Source organism: Lepeophtheirus salmonis, chromosome 2, assembly GCF_016086655.4.
Source record: "Lepeophtheirus salmonis chromosome 2, UVic_Lsal_1.4, whole genome shotgun sequence".
Classification (NCBI taxonomy): Eukaryota; Metazoa; Arthropoda; class Copepoda; order Siphonostomatoida; family Caligidae; genus Lepeophtheirus; species Lepeophtheirus salmonis.
Window position 1 is genome coordinate 11,269,527 of NC_052132.2, and position 22,510 is coordinate 11,292,036.

Genomic DNA, 22,510 nt, shown 5'->3' on the forward strand with positions numbered 1-22,510 from the left:
TAAAATTGCTGACATCAACAATGCTGATGTCACGTGAAAACGCTCGATAAATTTAAAGATATATAAATGGAACTCACATATAAGAAAAAAGAAACATTTTAGAGAATGTCGTAAAAACAGGAAGATTTATTTGTTATGTAAATGAAATAGTTTAAAAAATATTTTTTCATTTCCTATGTATTTCTTAAATTATATCCAAATTATTATATGTCTCATTTTGTTTTGAAAACATTTGTTTATTGTATAAAAGTTGTGTTGAGTGTCACATAACATGTTAGTATCCTCTAAATCAAAATCCCTCTGACAAAAAAATTATATTTTTGTTTATGCATTATACATATACAAACTAAAACCCAGTGAAAAAAAAAATATACAAAAACTTGAAGAAAGACGGAATGTATTCTCCTTTTCAAAATTTTCTATATGTTTTTAGTTTTATTGTTTTAGACGATTCCATCATAACAGTAAGATAGTTTTTATATTTGTTTATTTTTTCTATAAACACAAAAAATAAATACTTTATTCTTTAAAATTAGATTTAATGTTGTAGAATTTTTCCGATCGCTTATGAAACTTGATCAAATATGTAGATACAGGTGTGCGCGTCTAAAACTGAACACTCCTTTAAATTTTACAGCTTCAGGGCTTGACGAAGGGTTCTCTTGTAGACCTTAAGGCCAAGATCTTTCTTAACTAGCCGGTACATGTTCCTTCTGCTGACGTTGAACTTCCTGGAGAGGCCTCTGACGGTGACCTTGCCTCTCTTGTCCTCGACAGACTTTTTCACGGCAGCAACCATTTCGTCCGACCTTCGACGGCTTGACTTAGATCTTGTGGTCGCCTCAGGAGTCTCTTTGGGTACTACGCTGTAAACGGTGGTGCGGCTGCAGTTCAGAACATTGGCAATTTCAGTGGGAGTTTTTCCCCGAGCGGAAAGTTCCAAAATTACAAATCCACGTCTCTCCATATTATCGGCTGTTGTTTCACTGTTACAATTTACAATTTGCTGGAGTTTTGTTTATAACTATTCAAGATCCTTGCCTCTAAGTATAAACCGGTTGCAACTGAATAAAATAACGAACATGTGCATGGCGTAAAATTTACGTAAAATTTAAAGGAGTGTTCAGTTTTAGACGCGCACACCTAAATAATAACCTATACTGGGATTTGAAAAAGTTTTGAGACATAAATGAACAAATTAAACAATGATGCACAATTTCATGTACATTTATTATCCAAAAAAATATATATATTATTAATTTGTAGAGCGCACGAACCTAAAATCAAATGGAGTTATGTATTTCTCAATTTGTTTCAAAGCTATAGTTGACTAAGTATTTCTGTATGTTTTGATTTAACATACCCTCTTAAAATTTAATGGCATCTTACTTTGACCGTGCATAATTTTCGTACCACGTTTGATCAAAATCAATTAGTAACTTTTGCTGTAATCCTGGTGACTAACAAACAAACAGAGCCCAAAACATAATCTCTGTTTAACTTTGTTGTAAAGGTAATAATGATATTAGGTAAATCTTGAATATTAACACCATGGGTAGAATAAATAACCATTTCCAGGCGGTGGGGAATATGGTGCAGTTTGCGCAGGTTCGTGTCTCCATTGTTCCTAGAGAACAAAGTGTACATTCAGCAAATTGTCTTTCGACGAAGTTTCCGTTCATCTAATTATCCTTTGGAAAAATATTTTTGACTAAAAGTCATCTCAAGTGATAAAATAATGGAAATTGTCGAGTCCGACCATTATGTAAGGACTGCATTGAAATCAAAGGAGATAAGCCCTAATGGGAGGGGGTGAAAAAATGAATGAATTTGTAAAAAAAAAATCCCTTTTATTATATTTCAATTTCTATGTCTTTAGGTGTGTTTATTAATTATATGGATTTATTTACTTATATAGTGATAATAATTATGTTTGCCTGCTTTGTTTGATAAAAAATAATAGAAGAAAAAATGTCCTTTATTATATTAAAAATGAAAAGGGTACATGTTTTAATCTTTAAAAAAAGGACACCTTACATTAGACTCGGCAAAAACGAGATGTCAGTTGGGAAATTTGAAACGATATATCTATAAGCATGTATTTAAATTGAAGATCAGCATCCCTAGGCAAATATGAATCATGTCAAGGATTGTTATTTTTCGTAGGACTTTTTAAAAAATAAATGGCCGATACAAAAGTGACACCATTATAATTTTTTTGTACAAATATCAATTATGAATTTCTAATATAGGTAGACAAAAATTATAAGCTTTGACAACAAAATTCAATTTTAGTCACAATAACTGCTGTCTTTTAAACAAAATTTTCGTCTAAGCCCCACTCTGACTAAAATTCCCACTTTTCACACCCCTTTTGCAAATAAACTAAATCCTATTAATATGTATTTTTTTGCTTACATAACTCAGATATTTGACAAAATATCACCAGCAATCCGAAAACACTACTTTAAACAATATATAAAAATATGTATAATTAGCAACTGTGATGCATCAACAACAAAACAATTTTGAATAAAATTTCTAAAAGGAGATATTCCCTATCATTTTTCTTACTTGATATATAGATCCCAATATGTCATAGACACATTTGAGTTAAGTCTAAGATTTGTATTCTAATTTATAGAATAGGTTAAAATAAAGTGGAAATCAATTTATATGATACTTATATTGCTACCAAAATGAGCCCCTTTATATAAAATAATCAAATTTTTATTCTTTTTTTGTGATGATTAGAATATTGGTTACTTGAAGTGAATATTGCCACAAGTACAAAGGATGTTTCTTAGTAAACTGGGATATTTTACACTGTGAGATTCCTGAGAATCCTTCAGATTACATTAAATCTACATTTTATCTCCAATACTTTTCAATATGCTCCTTGAAAATTAAATCTGATTATGTGCAAACGCCTCGAATAAAATTTACTAATTTAGTACGTCATTCATAATCAAGATTTTGGGAATTTAATTAACTATTTAGTTAAAAGTCGTTCCTTGGGGTTTCCTCTTGATTTCTTGGATTTTGATTTTTATTTAATTTTCTACAATTAAATGTTTTTACACAAAAAATAACGAATTATATCTTCGTGCTGTTTAGATTATTTTAATATAGGAATCTATTATTTATCAATTTTCTAAAATTTAACATATATATCTATATTTAACACCAATATCACTGGTCAATTATTGTTGGAGAATAATACAACATATACACTCAATAATATACACACATAAAATTATTAAATCCCTTGAAACCCAAATCAAAACCGCACTAAGAAAAATAAAATATTTGAAGATACAATTTATCGATTTGAGGTTTCGTCGATTTCTAGAATTAATTAGTAAAAAAATAATTCTATAAGTAAAAAGTATCATAGCCCAGTAGTGACCACTACTGGGCTATGATATTTTGTCACCTAAATGCGTTTATAAAAAGGTTGTTCTCTTAAATTTTTTTGATAAGTTGATAGAAATTGACGATTATTCTTCGAAGAATACAAATACAATCCACAATTTTCTACAACAAACAAAAATTAAATTTTAAATATTAAACATTTTGGAAAAAAACTTTCAAAAAATCATAATTTTTTACATAAAGTTAAATTTTTGGACAAAAAAAATTCAAATATTAAATTTATTTTAAAATCGACAGTTGTTTTTGAATTTTTTTTTCCAAAAAAGTACAACTTTTCGTGAACAGCTGTGAATTTTTGAGATTTTTATGTCAAAAATGTAATATTCGAAAATTTCTGTAAAAAGTTGGGAGTTTATGAAAAAAAATTCAAAAAATTTCAAGTTTTAAATTTTTTTTTTGAAATCTTATTCCAAAAATTTTAATTTTCTGTTAGGATATATGGATTTTTGAAATTTTGTCTAAATTTTTTGTTCATTTTTGTAAGTGCGTGCTTTAAATGTAAAGAAATTTATATTTTATCCTTTTTTTAAGAAACAATCATTTTAGAATAAAACATTTGAAAGATTACATATTCATCACAAATAATTATATTTAGAAAAAAAAGTTTATAATCCAACGTGGATGTTGCACTATACACAATCATTAATATGGTTCAAACTTTATATTTATTAATTTTGGATAACTGGATTTTTGAAATATTTACAAAAAAATTAGTCAAATTGTATATTTGAATTTTTTTTTCAATAATTAAAATTTAATTTTTCAAAATTTTAATTTTTGGATTATTTTTCAAGATAATGAAAAATGCATATTTATAGATATACATTAGCCATTTTATTCAAAATAATGGTGGGCAACAACGACCAAGTATATATAAGGGCCGAATAGGAAAATCCATAAAAGGAAAATAGCAAAAATGCCAATCGTTCATTTGTTAGCAATTTTACATTTTTACTACCCGAAATGGAAAATCAAGTCGGAAGCAGAAAGATAATTTGACATGTATACGGGGTAAATACTCTTTGGGTTTGTGTTGCACAACAGTGGTTCGAGCATTTCCCCCCCCCCCTCCACCCACCTTGGCTCAATTCAGCCCTGAACTGTGAACAATTCGACCGTTAGAAGCTGGCAATCTAACAGAAGCGACCAGCATTGGTGAATATGAGACAACAAGACATCATCTATATAACACTAAGTCACACACATATTTGATGATGCCTCAAAAGCTCTGGGAGCCTGGATGGGAAGCATTTTATGCATCCAACCTACAGTCTGGATCTGGGAACAAGTGACTATGGTTAAACAAATATGCAAGTCATTCACACCAACTGCTATTTATCCCTTAAGTACGCCAGATTATTCTTAAGCCTATAAATATAAATATAATTTAAGTATAAATTGCTTAAGAGCGCTGGTCAGGGGCGTCTGCAGGATTTAGAAAAAACTTCCAAAAATCCTTATCTATTCACAAAAAATTAATTTTTTTAGAAAAAATTACAACAAAAAAAAAAATTTATTTCCAAAATATTGAAAAATTAAATTTCAAAAATATTCAAAATTTCCCACAAAAGGACAAAATTTTCCAAAACAGAATCCCCTTCCCCCTCCTCTCACCTAGCAAGCCCATTCTCAAAAGAAAAGAGGGTCTTATTTCTTCATGTTTCATGTCTAGGTTTTTGCAAAAAAAAAAAAATCCCTCAATATAGTCGCCTTCATTATTAATCACAGCGTTTACACGTCGCCTGAAAGCCATATAGGAGTTAATGACAAACTCCTCTGACAAGTTGTCTGATTCAGTTGTTGTATGGAGGAGTTCAGTGAGAAAAATATTACTGCTTAAAACTGAGTTACTTCTTTTAATATTTGTCTGGGTGCTATATTTTATCGCAAATCAAGATTTTCTTTCATTCATTGTTGCATTCGATCTAATGTTTTATCTGTTGTGAAACTTTACCATCTGTAAGTAAAAATGCTGTATAACACTTTTTATTTTGAAAACAGTTCTTTAAATTTGTGTTGTCTCATTGGTGTTCAAATTTTTCTTTTTTCCTTTTTTCAAACATTCAAAATCGATAATTATAGACATCAAGTAATATTAAATGGCCTAGAAAAGTTTTGACAACTATTTCGAAAAAAGTATCATGCTTTTTACAAGGGTATGTATGTATAACATACATAGCCTTATATCAATACAAAAAAGAGGCCTTTCTTGAAGTATTGGAATCGATTATCAGAATCAGCTTAATAATACCGAAACCTATGATTACTTATTAATATAATTTATTCCCTTATCAACTCTCCTTGAGTTGCACAAAAAAAGGTTTTTTTGTGTTTTGTGTATAGAATAAGCCCCCTTTTTATAATCCCCTCAAAAATCGGCGCTCCCGTCATAGCTATTTTCGAAAAAAAAAATCAAAATTAAACTTTTTGGTTAGAAATTTCCAAAATCCTTAGCTATTCAGAAAAAATATCAAATATTACGTTGCTTGATCTGCTGTATTGTTTTCTCGAAAAACATTATTTATACACTTACTTTTGCTTAAAAAAAATTTATCCTGACCAAAAAAAAAAGAATTAGTAAAAAGCATAAATTCCATAATATTACAGCCCCTCCAGCCACCCTCTAGGGACACCCTGTGTTAATATCTCCCTCTCAAAGAAAAAGAATTATCCCTTACTTTAGTGTAAATTGATTGTAAAATACATATTTAAATAAATAGGAGGGTCGTTTGAAAAGTTCCTGCAAAGTCAGAGAAATGGGACAACTTCAAATGAATGCTAAACAAAAAGAAATATACCGATATGGCTGAAGTTGGTGTGTGTTCTTCCATAAGATTCTACTAACTAAACATAATATTGATACACGCTATCTCTCGGACGTTCACAGACTTTTTAAAGCAACCTTTGTATACAATAATTTTTATTTATTCCTTGTACAAATGCTATTTTAAATGTACAAAGTTGGCATTTCTATAACAATAATTCATTTTCTCTCCCCAAAATCATTTTACAGGTAGCTGATATTAACAATAGGCTAAATTTAATTGTACTTGTGTCTTGCTTCTGTCTTTTCCTTGAACTCCTACATAAATCACATATCTACTTATAATACGTCTTTAAGCAATTTAATTTTTGCTTTGTTTAATATCTTCAAATATATATCATTATTTTGTTTCAAATGTCCGTCTCTGGTTCCTCATATTAAAATAGATTAGACAAAGAATACACTCATAAATTTCTAATTTTCCCTTCCTTTCCTATTGTGTAACTTGATATTCTAAAGGATGTATATTTTGTATATACTTTAATCAGTATTTTTTCTTTACCTAAGTTCCTTTTGTTCAATTCCTTATCTAAAAGTAACACGTCTAAAAAATTTAATTCAACATTTGCATTTAATATAAATTTAAATATTTATGTATTTATGTTAATATAAACATAACTAGGACTCTAAATCTTCGAAACATAGTGTTTTTTTTAAAATCCTAAAGGACTTTTTCTTTTTATTATTTGAGTAGGTACTAGGGTTGAACCGAGGTCTGAGACCAAACTTTTTTTGCAATCGGTCTTAGCTGATTTTTCTAAATCAATTTGAACTGATATTTTGGTCCAGATTGTGATTTCTGACTGATTATAAAAATTAAATTATTTTCAAATCTAGGGCCAAATTTGTCAGTTTCAATAGTTTAGAGGCGGCATTGGTACCATTGTATTTTCTAGGAAACTATCGTTTGATTGTATCATTATCTTTTTAATATATTTTAATGTGATTAATGAAAGGAAAAGTCAATAACAGAAAAAGAAATATTCGAGTTAAATTTATACAGTTTTAACATTCATTCTGATCTCGGGAAAAATTACAACTGCCAACAATTTGGGCACCTCCACAAGTTAACGGAGTTTTGGCTAAGCTACTACCCCTTCTGGTGATATGATAGTGTGCTTCCCTCAGACAATTTCCACTGCAGCTTGAATAGAACTCTTTTCATAGGCATCCGGTTAAAAGAACCATACTTTATTCCAAGCATACATAGCTGTTTTGTAAGATGTTTTAGATACTTTTGCCTTTGTACTTTTTTTCCTTAGCCTTTGGTTGTTTTCCCTGTAGATGATAAACGACGCTACAATAGTGACGTTAATTATTTTATAGAAAAATGCCAAAGGCCATTGCATTGTTCATCGTTTTACGGCGTAATCGCCCAGCATTTTTTAAACTGTGTCTGCACTGCCTTTGCTTTTGTTATAATGCATACATGATAATCTCTTGCTTGCTTGATGTGCGGCCACTACTTCTCCAGTCAAATACATAGATGACAGAAACACAACTGATGTGTTCTATTTTTCACATATCTTCAAGATTCTCTTTATTGTTTCGATGTTCACCATCAGAAATAAGAATGCTAAAAAATATATTGAGCTCAACATTAGTAAATGGCTCGAATGGTATTAGTGTTGCCCGTTCAGAAATATTGGGATATCTTAGGATAAGGATATTGTTAAAACTTACCAAAGTATTCTACCTTTTCGATTTGTTTCTCTTAATATGATATCACTCATTTTTGAACTGATAATAGACATGAAGAGTTCTTTTCTGTAAATATGTTGGTGTTTGCTGCTGGTCCAACTTTTTTCGAAGAATGTTAGACAATCTTGTTTGAAATTTAGAAACTGGATTTTTACAATATTCAGTGTTATTCTTTTGGATTCAAGTTTTTTTTTGTTTTTTTTTTTTTGACCACTAGGGCACTCAGTTTTATTCAACAATTGTCTAATACAGATTACATTGATACAATAATTTAGCAAAGAAAATATATCATTTAAAAAAAAAAAAACAAGCTCATTTTAATCACCATTGGTAATCATGTACTACAATACAAATTTACCTTTCAATCATCAAAAACAGTCGAAAGCTTCATGACATTAAAATAATAATTAACGAATAATCCCTTTCAAAATCCTAAAATACAATATTAATATAGGTAAAATTCCATCAAAATTATCGTCTCTTGTAGTACACAATTTTTATATTATTTTTAAATACTGTGCCTTTGTATTTCATTATTACGTCGATTTTTCCGTCGTTTGCTGCTGATAAAAAATCCTTTTTGAAAGTTTGAGGGCAAATCCCTCTTCAATGATGATTGGTACGCATCTGTAGATTTCCGTTAATCTCATGCATTCCCAGAGTATGTGGTCAGTTGTTTCTTTGTTAAGCCGCAGAAAAAACAATCTGCTAGCCCGTCTCTGTAGTATTTCCTGGGCGTTTCAAGAGTACCCGAAAGTACTTTGTACTTAAACTATTTCTGAAAAACTTTTAAGTATGTGTATAAAAGTTTTAATAGATTTTAAAGTTTTGATAGGACTTCCTGAAAACCCCATACTTAGGTCGCTTGCATAGCACAGACATTTCAAAGTTCTTTTAGATAGTTGAAGTCCTTTCGTGGCTTCTGAGTAATTATCACGAATAAGTTTGTCAAAGCATATGATGAAAATTGTTGCAAACAGTGGATCTCCCTGGTGGGCGCCCCCTTTATTCTCAAAATGCACTGGGCTCTATACCTTATGGCTGTTCTGTTTCTTGTTAAGGTTACGCCTACCATTCGAATAATAAAGTCTCCAATACCCTTTCTGTATATGCTTTTGATTATATATTCGTGTGATAAAGTATCATAGGCATTGGCGAAATCTACAGCCATTAACTTCAGCTCTTGGTAACTTTATATAGACGTTTGTAGAGTCAAAGGAATGCAGTCCACTAGCTTATGTTTTAAGAAGCCGTACTGAGATTTATGTAAAAAAAAATTCCAAGACGTTGTTTATGTGATTTAAAATATTGTATACAAAAATCTTGTAAAGACAGTTTTGCATAGTAAGAGGCCTCAAATTTTTATAAATTTGGATCTTTATTTTTTTTTTAGGAATCAGTATGATGTTTCCATCACATTCATATTCAGGAAATTATCCGACGCTCATTATAATTTCGTAAAATTGTATAAAATAGGAGCGATGTAAGGTATATATTTTTTGTAAAATTCAAAACCAAAACCAAGCGTTTTCTCTCACAGCAGTTGTGGTTTCTCGTATCGTTAAATATTAATCAATGAAATTATTATCATTAGGAGGAATTGTGATTTTACGGGTTGCGTTACATATCAGTTCTTTGCAGAAGTATGCAGATCGATGGGTACATCTGGAACATTTCTTAAGTGATGTACAATTAAAACATCGATACAGCACAAAGAATAAGGTTTTTATTTCTTTACATATTTCTGTAGGATTTTCAGATATTTCTCCATTTGCTAGCATGATTGACAAATCCTTGCTTTCGTTGTTTTCTCTATCATACTACATTGTAATCTTGGTCTAAATCAAGATTATAATGTAGTATAAGTCTTTGATGTTGCTCATTTTTAATCTGGTTGTAAATGGTAGATCAAAATCTCGTAAGATTTGATCCAGTTTGAATTTATTTTCACTATTTGAAATATTCTCTCTATTTATATTTTCAATGATATCAATTTTCCTATTCCTAGTTGCAACTTCTGGGGCTCCAGCCTGTCTGCATATCAATTAAATCTTTGATAGCATTTTTTGTATTTCATAGAAGACTTTGCATCCTGTTTTGACTCTGTTTATCTCGTGGTCTCAATTATTTCCAAGATCTCATCATTGACTTTTGGGACATCTAATAGGGATGAATTTATTTTCCAAGCTTTTTTATTTCTATTATTTCGGAAATGTATCAAATTAATTTTAATGTACAGTCCTTTATGGTTGGATATTTTGGTATCGATTACTTTATATGACGTGACTGATTGCTTTTTAATACCACAGAATATAAATAGGTAAATTCTTGAGGACACAGGTTTGGAGGATTTTTCAGGGGAAAAGGAAATATGGCTATAATCTTTTACGGTTTCAGCTGCTGCATAGAGTTCATATGATTTAATGATGGAGCAAAGTATTTTCTTTGCTCGAGCTTTCGTGTTTCTGTTAGAGGTTGTACAGTCCATGTTAGTGCCCAATTTTATATTAAAATCCCCACTCATAATTGTTGGCCTGTGAGCCAAAATTAGTAAAAGTTTTTTAATATAAAAATCGGGGTTGCCCGAATTTGGCCAATAAATTGCCAGAATATCATAAGTAATTCCCCAAAGGTTGCAGGATAACTATATTAGGTTCCCATCCGATTCTAGAAATTGAATTGTTGGTTTGCAATTCTTGTTGATCATCAGTGTGATTCCACGTTTCAGATTTGAAAGTTGCTTTTCGAAGGCACTGAAAGCTAAATAAAAGTCCTGAACACAAAAATGGATTTCCAAAACAACACCGAGTATAGGACTCAACAAGATGGTGTAGAAGTCTCAATAGAGCGTACTTTCTCTCCAATTTTATCAGTGAATTACAATTGAGGGTTAAAAAAGTTATCAAATCTATTTTTTCATTGTATTAGACGATCAATCTCCATCTACTTTATTTTTTGCATGAAGACTGGACACCCCAACAGACGCGTCAGGATCATTTTTTGGTTCACATATAGGGCTGATCTTCTTTTGTAGTTTTGAATACGAACTGATGGGAGACGATTGTGAAATTGACAATGACCTCTTCGGATTGAATCTAGATCTAGACCTAACGGGCAAAATATTTTTCTTAGAATGAGCACTTCTTCCTCTTAGGCTCAGGGGTAAGATTGTGCTGTTCTCAGTTTACTCTTCTTACAGTAGATTCCTGTTAACTTGACCCTTGTTCCACTTCAGAGGTGGACGATTTCTGTCCATATGTTTTATTAGTGACACTTCGCATTTATATTTCTACTGTGGTTTTTTTTTCTGTTTCTCTAATGTAAAATTATTTTATTGGCTTTTTTGGGCTCGAATGTACCTGATCAATCGTAGAAATGAGTTCAGAAGTTTTATTCGATTTACTTTGATTGATAATTCTGATTTTTTTCCTATAGAACTTGTGTATATTCGCAGTCTTTTTTCGGTACAATTTATCCTAGCATGTCAAAATCTAAAACATCTTTGGCATTGTAGTGTAACTCCAGGGAATCGGAGATCAACAATACTTTCATCCACAGATATTATTTGGGGGATATTCAAGGAACCCCTACCACTTCAAAATATAATTTGAGGTCCTCCATTTCATTTTGTAATTATTGAAGCATTCCTCCACTTCTGAGTCCCCAGGGGTTGGTTCTTGGTGGAAGTCAACACTGTCAACAAATTTACTAACAATTTATTTCAGTCTGCTTTCGTCCACTCTTTTAAAAGTATTCACTACAATAATCCTGAAGTTTTTCTTCTTATCTACTTAAAATTGCCAATGGTTATAATTTTCATCACAATAGTCACAATTTCACCCTTAGGTCCAGTTACATCGGTTTTGTAACATTTCTTTAATCTCTCCAGCCTGGGACAAATGTCCATAGGGACCTTGGTGTATAAGCAAGAGAATATAAAACCATATCGGACTTGTGAGCCAGCCATTTCGTCTTCTGTGAAACCATACTTTATAGCTGCCCTATACCCCGGTAACTGCTTCATATTTACATTGTTGAAAGCACATTGGCTTTCTGCTTTTGCTAAGGCTATAACAAAAGTTTCCCACCGAAAACTTGAACTAACGTCTATTTTGTTCGGGATTCAAGTTGCACTTTGATTTTGAGATACAGAAGTGCCAATTTCAACCAAAACTAACATAGAAACAATCTGGGCTACTGCTGGCTTACTCCTATGTCACTTTCTTCTAGGCCGGAACTCCAGTACAGTTTGGAGTATCTTGGAGAAGAATGGCTGCGGCACCTATAATCCAAATTTGGATTTGTCTGAGCTGCCATCATGACAGTATGGTACGCCATGAACATGAAATTCATCGCCAAGAGCTGTCAATCTGTTAGCTGCGTGTTAAAGTAGTCAATGCACGTAACGGAGAACATACGGAATAAAAAATATTGCATAAATACAGTATGAAGCAATTTCCAAATTGTTTCTCAGGTTCACTAAGTATCACGGCGTTCGTAGTTGATTTGTGCTACTGCAAATTTTGGGTCCCCAAAGAAGATTTATGTCACACACTTAACTTCATATCACGTTATGTCGATGTTCACAATTTTGTAACAGACATGACCTTATCCAAAAATTTTGATTAGGATCGATCTGGACCGATTTTTGTCTTCTTTTTTTTTGTTATACAGATCAATAACAATTTTTTCTTTTGGACTTATCTTAATCAAGTTTTTCTTATCAATGGAGACCAAACTTTTTAAAAGACTAAGTTATTTAAGTCCACTAAAAATTATAACTGTCTTGGATATTTAGACCAAATCCAACAGTAGTTGCTATATGGATTTTTCAATAGTAATGTAAGCTTTGTATGTTTCTACATTTTTTAGGTCAATGTAGATACGTCTTGCCTTAGTTAATAATGAGGTCAACAGTAATAATGTAAAAATGCCTCTTTGTTGGGCCCACTCATTACAAAGAAACGTCTTTGTTTTCATTTGTATAAAGAGTATTCATTGTCTTAACATTCAACATAGTATGATCAGTTTTCTATACAATTTTTTGCGTCTAAATAATTGTATACAAAATAATTACTCTGCATAAAAGTAAACGTATATTTTCCTTATACAATATTACAATATTATACAACAATGAAGACAATATTTTTTTGGTCAAGGTACTATTAATGTAACAAAGTGTAATGAAACTCTTAGCAGAGAATTAATTTGATTGGTTAGTTTTAACCTTTAGCTGCGCAAAAGGAGCATTTGCTTATCTTTTCAAAAAATGCACAGGTGTTTATGATATTTAAATCAAAAATACAAATATCAATAACTTGTTTTCTAATTCATTATGTGTCTTTTAGGTAGTGATAAAGTGTTTGTATTATCTTTTACACTCTGTAAGATATACGGTTCTAGAACATGTTGTATAAAATATGTATAGACGGTATGTTCCAATCTGAGAAAATGAACATGGTAATTCTGACAATTTGACAAATGAAGGGTAGGTTAAACAATAAAAAACTTTCAAAAATCAATACTTGTCAGCATTGAAGCACAAAGGCAAAGGGGCTCTGGTTTGCTTCACGCTCAATGCACACAAGTCTAAATTATTATGTATTCAATTTATGGCAGACAAATAAACAAAATTTTATAGATGTATTGATTACTAATCAATCGTATGTACATAAATGAGGCAGAGTTTATTTGTTTGTCTATCAACACCACATTTTTGAGTATATGCTTAGTATCTTATCACTAAGTGACTAGTTTGTCTAAGAAATAATATTGTAGCAACGATTGTTTGTAGCTAAAGCTCAGCGCGTCGTTCATGTCTATTATTAAAGCAAAGTTTTTCCTATTCGTCGACATTAAATAACTCCAAGTAATGATGGGTACTCCCGCTAGTCGATAAGATAAATTATCTTCCATTTAGTGATTATGCACTTAACCATTCACGACAGTATTTGGATTTCTGGTCTGACTAAAGCTATAATTCTACGTAGTGAAATGAAGACCATGTCATTAATATTTGTAAAAATATAGTGGAATACTTAGTTTTTTTTTATTTCCGCTAGGGGATGTCAGTAAACATTAACTTTACTCTAAAACCAACTATGTACCTTCATAAAATTACTATTTTTTCAGAATTAAAAATATGAATTCTGCGAAGGAAAGAAAAGTTTATATATACCATGAGTGAACATGATAAAGTGACGTCATTTGTAATATTTTCAATAGTGACATCTAGCATAGGAAAAATGATACCAATAAGACAAGGAATATATTCAGGCGCTATTGGGCGTGTGTCCTTAGTTAGTTTTTACAGCTTTGGCTTTCAATAGTATAAGCACACTAATTCATGGAATGTCTAGTATTGCATATATTGTATTGTCCCTTTAATGATCTTGTATTTGAATGAAGTGTAGTTATTTAAAATAATATAAGAAATAAACTTTACAGAGCTAATTTCAACAATTTTAACGTACTTCTTAGTGTGTAGAACGTTATACATTATAACAAATTTCTTTTCCATGAGGGAATTTTGAATATGTTTATGATATTTATACTGGTGGCAAAATAATCAAAAATTCATATGACATAAGTCATATATTGTAATTATAAATTACAATATACACCGTTAATGCATTATATTGCAGTAAAATGCACCATGTAATTTATAGCTACAGTAATTACTCATATTTTGAGAGCTTTATTGTTTTTTGTAGGATAAACTTACCACAGGGACGAAACAAAGACTACATGATCAATATTTATACACTTGCAGCGATGTATATACTTGAATATTACTCAATAACGAATTATACAACCACCCTTTTAATGAATTAACAAATTGAATTCAACTTTGACTATACAACCTACGTGAATTGATGGAATGTCTAATTTTATATGCCTAGTGCCTTTGTGTATCAATTATTCTAATAGTTCAAATATAATAAATAGAACAGAAAAATACGGGAACAATTTCAAAATTACAGTATCTCAATTTTTTTAAAGTTCATATATAATGCATATTTCCTTCTCGAGCAGCCACCGAGCATTAAACTTTCGTCATGATCGGTAATTTCATTCACAGTAGACTCACTCCCAGTATATTCATTCCCTTTAAAATTCATTCCCACATTGAAGACGGATATTTAGTGGGATAATATGGTCCAAACTTGTTTTTATTTAGGACCGTACATGAAAGCCTAAGCAGTCGGCACTGCGATAACTGATGACTACTGATGAATAAGAGACGGATATGATTGATTAATGTTGTTGATGGATTTGAAATGACGTGATCCATCAAATTATTAATAGTGATTACGAATGGAATCCTGATAAATGGATATTGATATCCATAGTTATATGATTCTTTCACGGCAGAATATTGTTCTGAATGGTAAAAATATCTGAGAAACGTGGTTTCTGTAACGACTTTAAAGACCAAACTTCCATCAGTTGAAGCTTTTCATTTTCATATTTTACAACTTACAATACAAATAATAATAAACGTGATGCCAGAACAAGGACAAGTCATGCCTTGAAAGGTCTATTATTACAGGTCACTTTTAATGTAAATGTTAAAATAAAAATGGAAGAAAAAAAAATTATTTGGGGCCTTAAGGTAAAAACCCTTAGGTACTACTATACTATGATACTTACTAGTATTTTTTCGATCCTTATGTAAGACTGAAGATTTAAGAACGCAGTTCCGTAGAGTTAAGTACTCCATATCACTCGTAAAACTGATAAAGTATGGTTCAAGGGGAATTCAATCAACCGTATTTTTCAATCAATACTGAGACTCGAAAGGACCGGCTCCCTGGACTGACCCAAAGACTGGACGAGACCAAATAAAAACTGAAATATTCAACAATCATTACAGTAAATAGGTATGCATATGTATCGGCGGAATCGGCAGTATTTAGGCGATTCAGATGTAACAGTATACTCCTAGTAGAAGTATGACAAACACATTTCCAAACTTGATTTATAATTATATGAGTTCCAGCTTACACTGTGTACTTTGTATAGTTATCTTTCATCATAACCAAAAATTATGAAATTAAAATGGACTGTTTTCTAAAAGGCATTTGAATATAAAATCTCTTCTTAATAATACTATTGGCAGATGTAAAAAAATGGGAGGGATCATTAACCAGTAGTTTCATATTTTTTATAAAATTGTACATCCTCAAAACAGGTGTAAATCCTTCTCGAACATTGGCCATTTGTATTTTTTTTTTAAATCCATGAATATGATTGAGGTGAAAGTAAATATCCACAACATATAACTTTTAACTCTCTGTTAGTAAACATCATTTTTACCAGTTATTAGTGAACTGGGTATATAAGAAAATCCAAAAATAAAAAGTAGTTAATTATATGATAATCAGTTGAACAATTATAAAGGGTGGTCGTGATAAATTATGAAAATATTTAAATACTTTTAACGAACCACCTAGATTGGGCAGAACCTTAATTTTTTTATTTTTTGAAAGTTACATTTTATGACATTCTATTATTCATAATGAATCCCCCCTTTTTCTTTGGCAGGGCTGGGTGACCGGATACAGCTTTGCCATTATAATGGTAATGGAATTCTTTATGGCCTCCACAGCCGATTGATACTTGGCGCAGGCTTCATGTTTGACCCTACCTCTGAGATACAGGTCATTGGTTCATAGATTGTTTGCCTGTCAAAAATTGAGGCGCAAAAAATGAGAAAATTTTGTTTCCAAGACATCCCGGACTTTTTACCCTTGTGAGCTGGTGCACTGTCTTGTTGGAAGGTGTAATTTCTTGCTTTGGCTACTACATCCATCCAGGGAATGTAAATTCAAAAGTGCGAAACCAGAATGATAACAATGGGAAAGCTGAATGAGCACGAGGTCACCCAGGCCTATAAAAGCCTCTGGAGGTGTGTTGCCGAGGTTATCAAGAGAGGCATTTTTTCATAATAAGAAATTGAATTTCAAATGTATTTTGATTTTTGATGAAAATTTCTACGAAGTGTACATTACTTTAAACATTTCAAATTTTATATTCTAGTTGAAGATGTATTTTCCATTTATTTACCCTTCCGTAACTAAACATCCCTTTTATAACGCAGTTAGTGAAGTAGGTAAAAAAATAAAACATTGATACACATTTCTTCATTTAATGTGCATTAGGAGGAATCAAATGAGTACCCATCAGTTTTGATGAGGTTGTGTGTAACATATAAAAAATAGACATTAATATTCCTCACACAGAGATCAGTATGAGATTAAGCAAGGGCATGTATAAAATAACAAATCATGTTCCAATGATATTTTTTTCAGCATCAGAAGTAATTAAGAGTCTTTTTATCACCGAAATAAAATCCCATTTTCTTTCACTCTTACTGTATCTCTCTTCACTTTTTTCACTTCTCTTTTTATTTTTTTAGTATTTGACCAGAACAATTTTACAGCATTTACAAAAACCTTGATTTATTTAGCAAAAGTGTAAAGACTTTATGATCCGCCCTGTTTAACGGTGTTATATTATCATGAAAGCTAGCAATGCTCCTAGAGGGCATTATGAAGATAAATTAAGTATTTCATTTGATCTGACTGAATGTTGTAGGATCCTAATGAATAGTTTTGACGATATAATGTAAATGAAAAAAAAAAAAATAACAAATATTTTTATAAATTTTGGAGAGTATAATTTCCAAATTCACTAACACAGAAGCAACCAAAGGATAATTATGCATAAATCAAAAATTATGAAAGTGAATAGTAATCAAAAATTGTGAAAGTGAATAGCAATCAAAAATACAATCAACAATTTTTACTAATATTAATTTAAAATAATAGAATATGAACATGAAACATGGCATTTTTGTGTTTAATCAATCATATAACACGTATGAATCTTAATTTGAGGAGTACGTACATATTATTAATAATAATATAAATTATTACAAGAGTCAACAAAAAGAAAAATCTTTTAAATTCTATATATCATTCTAGTAGTACTTGGAGACCTGAAACGAATCTATATCTAATCTAGAGACATAAAGGGTCGTGGAACAAGATTTGATGTAGTTGGTTACAGTATAAGTAAACCTGTATTATTCTAAAAGATCCAAGACACGAGCTGGCTTCGAGTACACAAAATTTACATATCTTTAAAAGCTTACTGTAATGTTTAGTCTTAGTAAATAAGTGATATTTATATTGAGCGTAGTATATTTATTTATCTTTTTAGTGCATGGAGAAACATCGACATGAGCAGTTGCATCGCACATGTTGTTACCATTATTATGAATATTACGGAACCTTTCTTCCAAAAGAAACGGAAAAATTACCAATACCAATTGGTAGTTAACTAATTATTCCCAACTACGGAAGTACTATTCAATAGTCGTTGAATTATTTACAACTTAAAAGAAGCTAATTCTAAGTCAACCGATCAAGGTTCAGACCAAACAGAAAAATCAACAGCTGAAGTAATACGCTTATTCCACATAGCTTCATTTGTCAAATTTATTTCTTCTATTCCTGCAAACAGTGTTCTTAATAATTGATTCGTTGGATTCGAATTAGTTCTTATAGGGCTGTGAATAGTTATCAACTGTGTTTGAATAATAATGCCATAGTTGGGAAGAATTGAAATATAATTATGTAACTACCGCATGAATTTGGGTCCTTTGTCTGTTTCTTTTCTGAAACAAGGTTCTTTGATACAATGATAGTAACAACATATTGTCTCGCGGCGTTAACTCACTAACAAAAATAATAAATTGGGAAAAAGTAATTTCGTATTTTTCTCTTTATTTTAATGCTTTATAAAAAGTGTTACAATCATATAATTTCAGCCATGTATGCCTCGTGCTGTTCAATAATAAATTGGCTACGAATATCCAATTTCATTATGCCCTTTTCATAGAAGGCCTTGTCCCTATTGGCAAAAAACCAAGAAACTCCATTTTCACAGACCTCTATTTATGCCGAAATTGTACCCGCAATGCATGGTTGCCATATACATGAACAAGTGTCAGTCAGATCGGGACTGTAAGGTGAATACATAAAAACTCCCCATTTGTGCTCCTGGAGCTTCTAGCGCGTCATCAAAGATGTATACAGCCTTGATGAAACACAACTCTTCGCCTATTCACCCATACCGTCCGCTTCTGTTCGATTGCCAGCTTCAAACGATCCAGTTTTTCACAGTAGATGCTGGAATTGAGCGTTTTGTTATAGGGAAGCAGCTTGTAATAGATTATTACCTGCCAATCCCACCGACCACACAGTAACACCTACCTGGCGGTCAATCCTGGCTTGGCCTCAGTCTGGGCTGCTTCGTTGGCTTTTACACTGTATTCAGCTGACAGCTATTGATGGTCCTTCTTTTTTTATTCTAATCAGTGTTAATATTATTTATTGGTTGTATCCGAATTAGTTCTCATAATGGTGTGAATACTTATCAACTTCTATTGAATAATAATAATTTTCTCCGGTTTCTTGTCAGGGGAAAAGGTTGTAAAATACAGTATAGTTAACGACTGGCCTAATCTTATAATTAAAATAATTCTAATAACATTATACAACAATATTTACATCTTGGAACACCCACCGGCTAAAACCCATATTTAAAAAAAATTGTATATACATATAGGACAAATCTACTGTGATTGAAAATATTAAATATCATTTTCCTGTTTGATAGCTTAAAAAACAATAATAAATGTAGATTGTAGGCGGTCTAAGACCTAAATATAGTTGCACAGTGTTATCTGTTACTTTCAAAAAATTTAGTATTTTACGTGTAATATTTATCCTACGAAAAAAAATCTAACCAATATTGCAGGTGAACTACGGCTTTCAGAACCAAATACTTTTTTCTAAATGAAATCTTAATAATTTACTCCTCAATTAAGATTCTTTGTGATTAAACTGGGGGATATTCCTTTTCAAAAAAAAAAAAATCAAAAATGATTTGTAGTATTAAAGATTTGTAAGTTGTTTTTTTCTCTCAAATTTATTTTATATATAAATTGAAACAAAAATAATGGAAAAGTTATTAATACAATTATATTTATTCATTATTAAAGAAAGCTATGAATTTTTGTCTAAACAAAACAATAAATTAAAAATTATACGTAAAGAGATTATTTTATTAAAGTATGTTAGTATATTATTCATTAATAGAAAAATTATGCGTTAGTTTTTATTAAAATAATGGTTTACTATTAAAAGCATAGACATATATAAATCATTTTTTCTCCAATAGATGGTTTTAGTTATGTGTATCTTGCATTGTTTAAGTGCAATCAGGGTAGGCTGGCTAGTGTTTATTACCAATTTATCATTTTTTGTTTTCTTTTTAATAAACCAGTTTCATTACACATTTAAGCGACAGATAAATAAAAAATAAATGCATTTTGATTCATCCGATTTTCGTAAGTGTAAAAATGTTAGACAACAAACATCATTACTCCCAGTGACACAGTCTTCAAAATCAAAAGCTGCCAATATAATCGGCAGCATTTATTTCTTGTAAAGGAGGGCATATTGAAAAAAAAAATAGCTCAATTAATTATTTACCCATATCATAAATTGTTTTTCAGTCATTTATTTTTCGCTCAGGATTTATTTAAACACATTTATTTTCGAGTGTTTAACCCTCCGTTACTAAACCTACTTTTTTACGTCGTTAGTGAACTGGGGTAAAACATTACATAAAATATTTAATTTCTAATATTTTCCTAACTATTTCATACTTTTTGCACATGCAAATACATAATTTATTTTTTAAATTAATCTTAATAACAGGATTAAATTGTGATTATTATAGTTAAAACATTTTTGTTAAATGAAAATTTCTATAAAAGGTTATTTTTTTAACGAGATTTAGGTACTACAAATGCATTAATTAATTTTAATGTATTATATAGAATAACAGTTGATATAACATTGGTTTCCACGGGTATATTTTAAATCGAAAAAAAAATTGCAAATTCACCTAACTTCTATTAAAGTTTGCAAAATTTACGAGTAATTCGTCTAGAAAATACATTTTTACAACAACATAAAGTTGCAATTATTTTAAGGGATGCTAATGAGTATACTAAAATCAGGATTTGAAGCATTTTCCGTTTGTGTCGAACACCCATTAAGAGGCCCAACGTTAAATCTAACAGTCTGTCAAAGGTTAGAGGGATCTTGGACTGATTTGAGACGGCAGAATAAAACGCTAGCTGCACTTCATCAATAATAAAATCTATCTTAAAATAGTTCGATCGTAGATGAGATTTCATCGCAAGCCACACCCCCATGAACACAGTAACATTGAAAGACTTTTAAATACGCCCTTTAATTAGCTTCACCATATTTTCAACATACTGTAGTCGTAAATAGGTGCCATCAGCTCTCGATGGCCATTCCATAGCATGCACACTTTCTATATTCCTCCTTCTCCTTCAATTTATTTACAAAGAGTGAAGAAGTTGCTAATCCGCAAGCCTGTTCGAGTCCAAGAAAATATGAGACAACGTCAAATATTATGAGTGTTCAACGGTGTTTGATGATATTGTGGAATGAATTGTTTAATAAACAAAATACTCACAATCCTTTAACATGACAATTTAATTGAACGTAAAATGATCACTCTATTGGAAATTTTATAGATTGCTCGAGGATTTTTCACATTTTCCATAACATATACATAAGATAACAATAAAAAAACAAATAAGTACTAGTGTTCTTTTATACGAAAGTGCCTTAAATATTTCCTTCATCCGACTACATTATTTATATAATTTACATCAGAAAGAAATATTTAGAGTGTGAGCCTTTTGGCACATATAATCCAATGACTCAGTTGTGAGTTTTTTAATCATATATATACCCGTTATAAATGTCAATTTTTAAAAATACATTTACGTTTTAACACATTTTTACAGGAAAAATATCTTGCATTAAGAAATAAACTGTGATATTAGGTTTGAATTGTATAACAAAGTTTACCTTTCCAGTATATATATCTATTTTATTGTACTCTGAGAGGATAGAGTTTATTAAAAATTGTTGTAGTATACTCGTATATGTAGCTATTCAACTAAAATATTGTTGTAATGATATTGATTCAAAGATAAAAATCAATAATTCTACACCACTGCAGCTAATAGTTAGTGTAAAATAATCACAACTGAATTTCATATCAGAACATACTTAAAATCATATAATCATATAAATACATAATAAAGTCCAAATCCTTAAACCCTTGTAGAATCCTAGTTAATTGACATACAGTGAACGCTGCTCCATCTAAAAGCATAATTCTGTGATAATATTTTTTTCCCCAATTATATCTTAACTGGACAATAGGCCCAGTCATATGAACATCTGTCATTGATGGCTTTTTAAACAGATAAAGCAAAATTTATCTGTTGTTTTTACAACAAACAAGAAGAAACAATTGCCGAGAGAGCTTCGATAATTATGTGAATGTAACATATTGACAAAATAATTTTTTTTTTCTAAATATTTCATTTGCATCACTGTTAATGAACTTAAATACGCACTTTAA

At 30.7% G+C, this 22,510-nt stretch overlaps 1 protein-coding gene across 1 annotated transcript in view; it reads left to right on the plus strand.

Annotated features, from left to right (window-relative positions):
* Positions 1 to 272: 272 nt before the first annotated feature.
* The window catches only part of LOC121132476 (uncharacterized), a 207,265-nt gene continuing 185,027 nt past the window's right edge, over positions 273 to 22,510 (plus strand). The window contains exon 1 of the mRNA XM_040727882.2: positions 273 to 464. Within this exon, the coding sequence (XP_040583816.2) occupies positions 396 to 464 (69 nt within the window). The 5' untranslated portion in view covers positions 273 to 395. The remainder of the gene's footprint in view (positions 465 to 22,510) is intronic.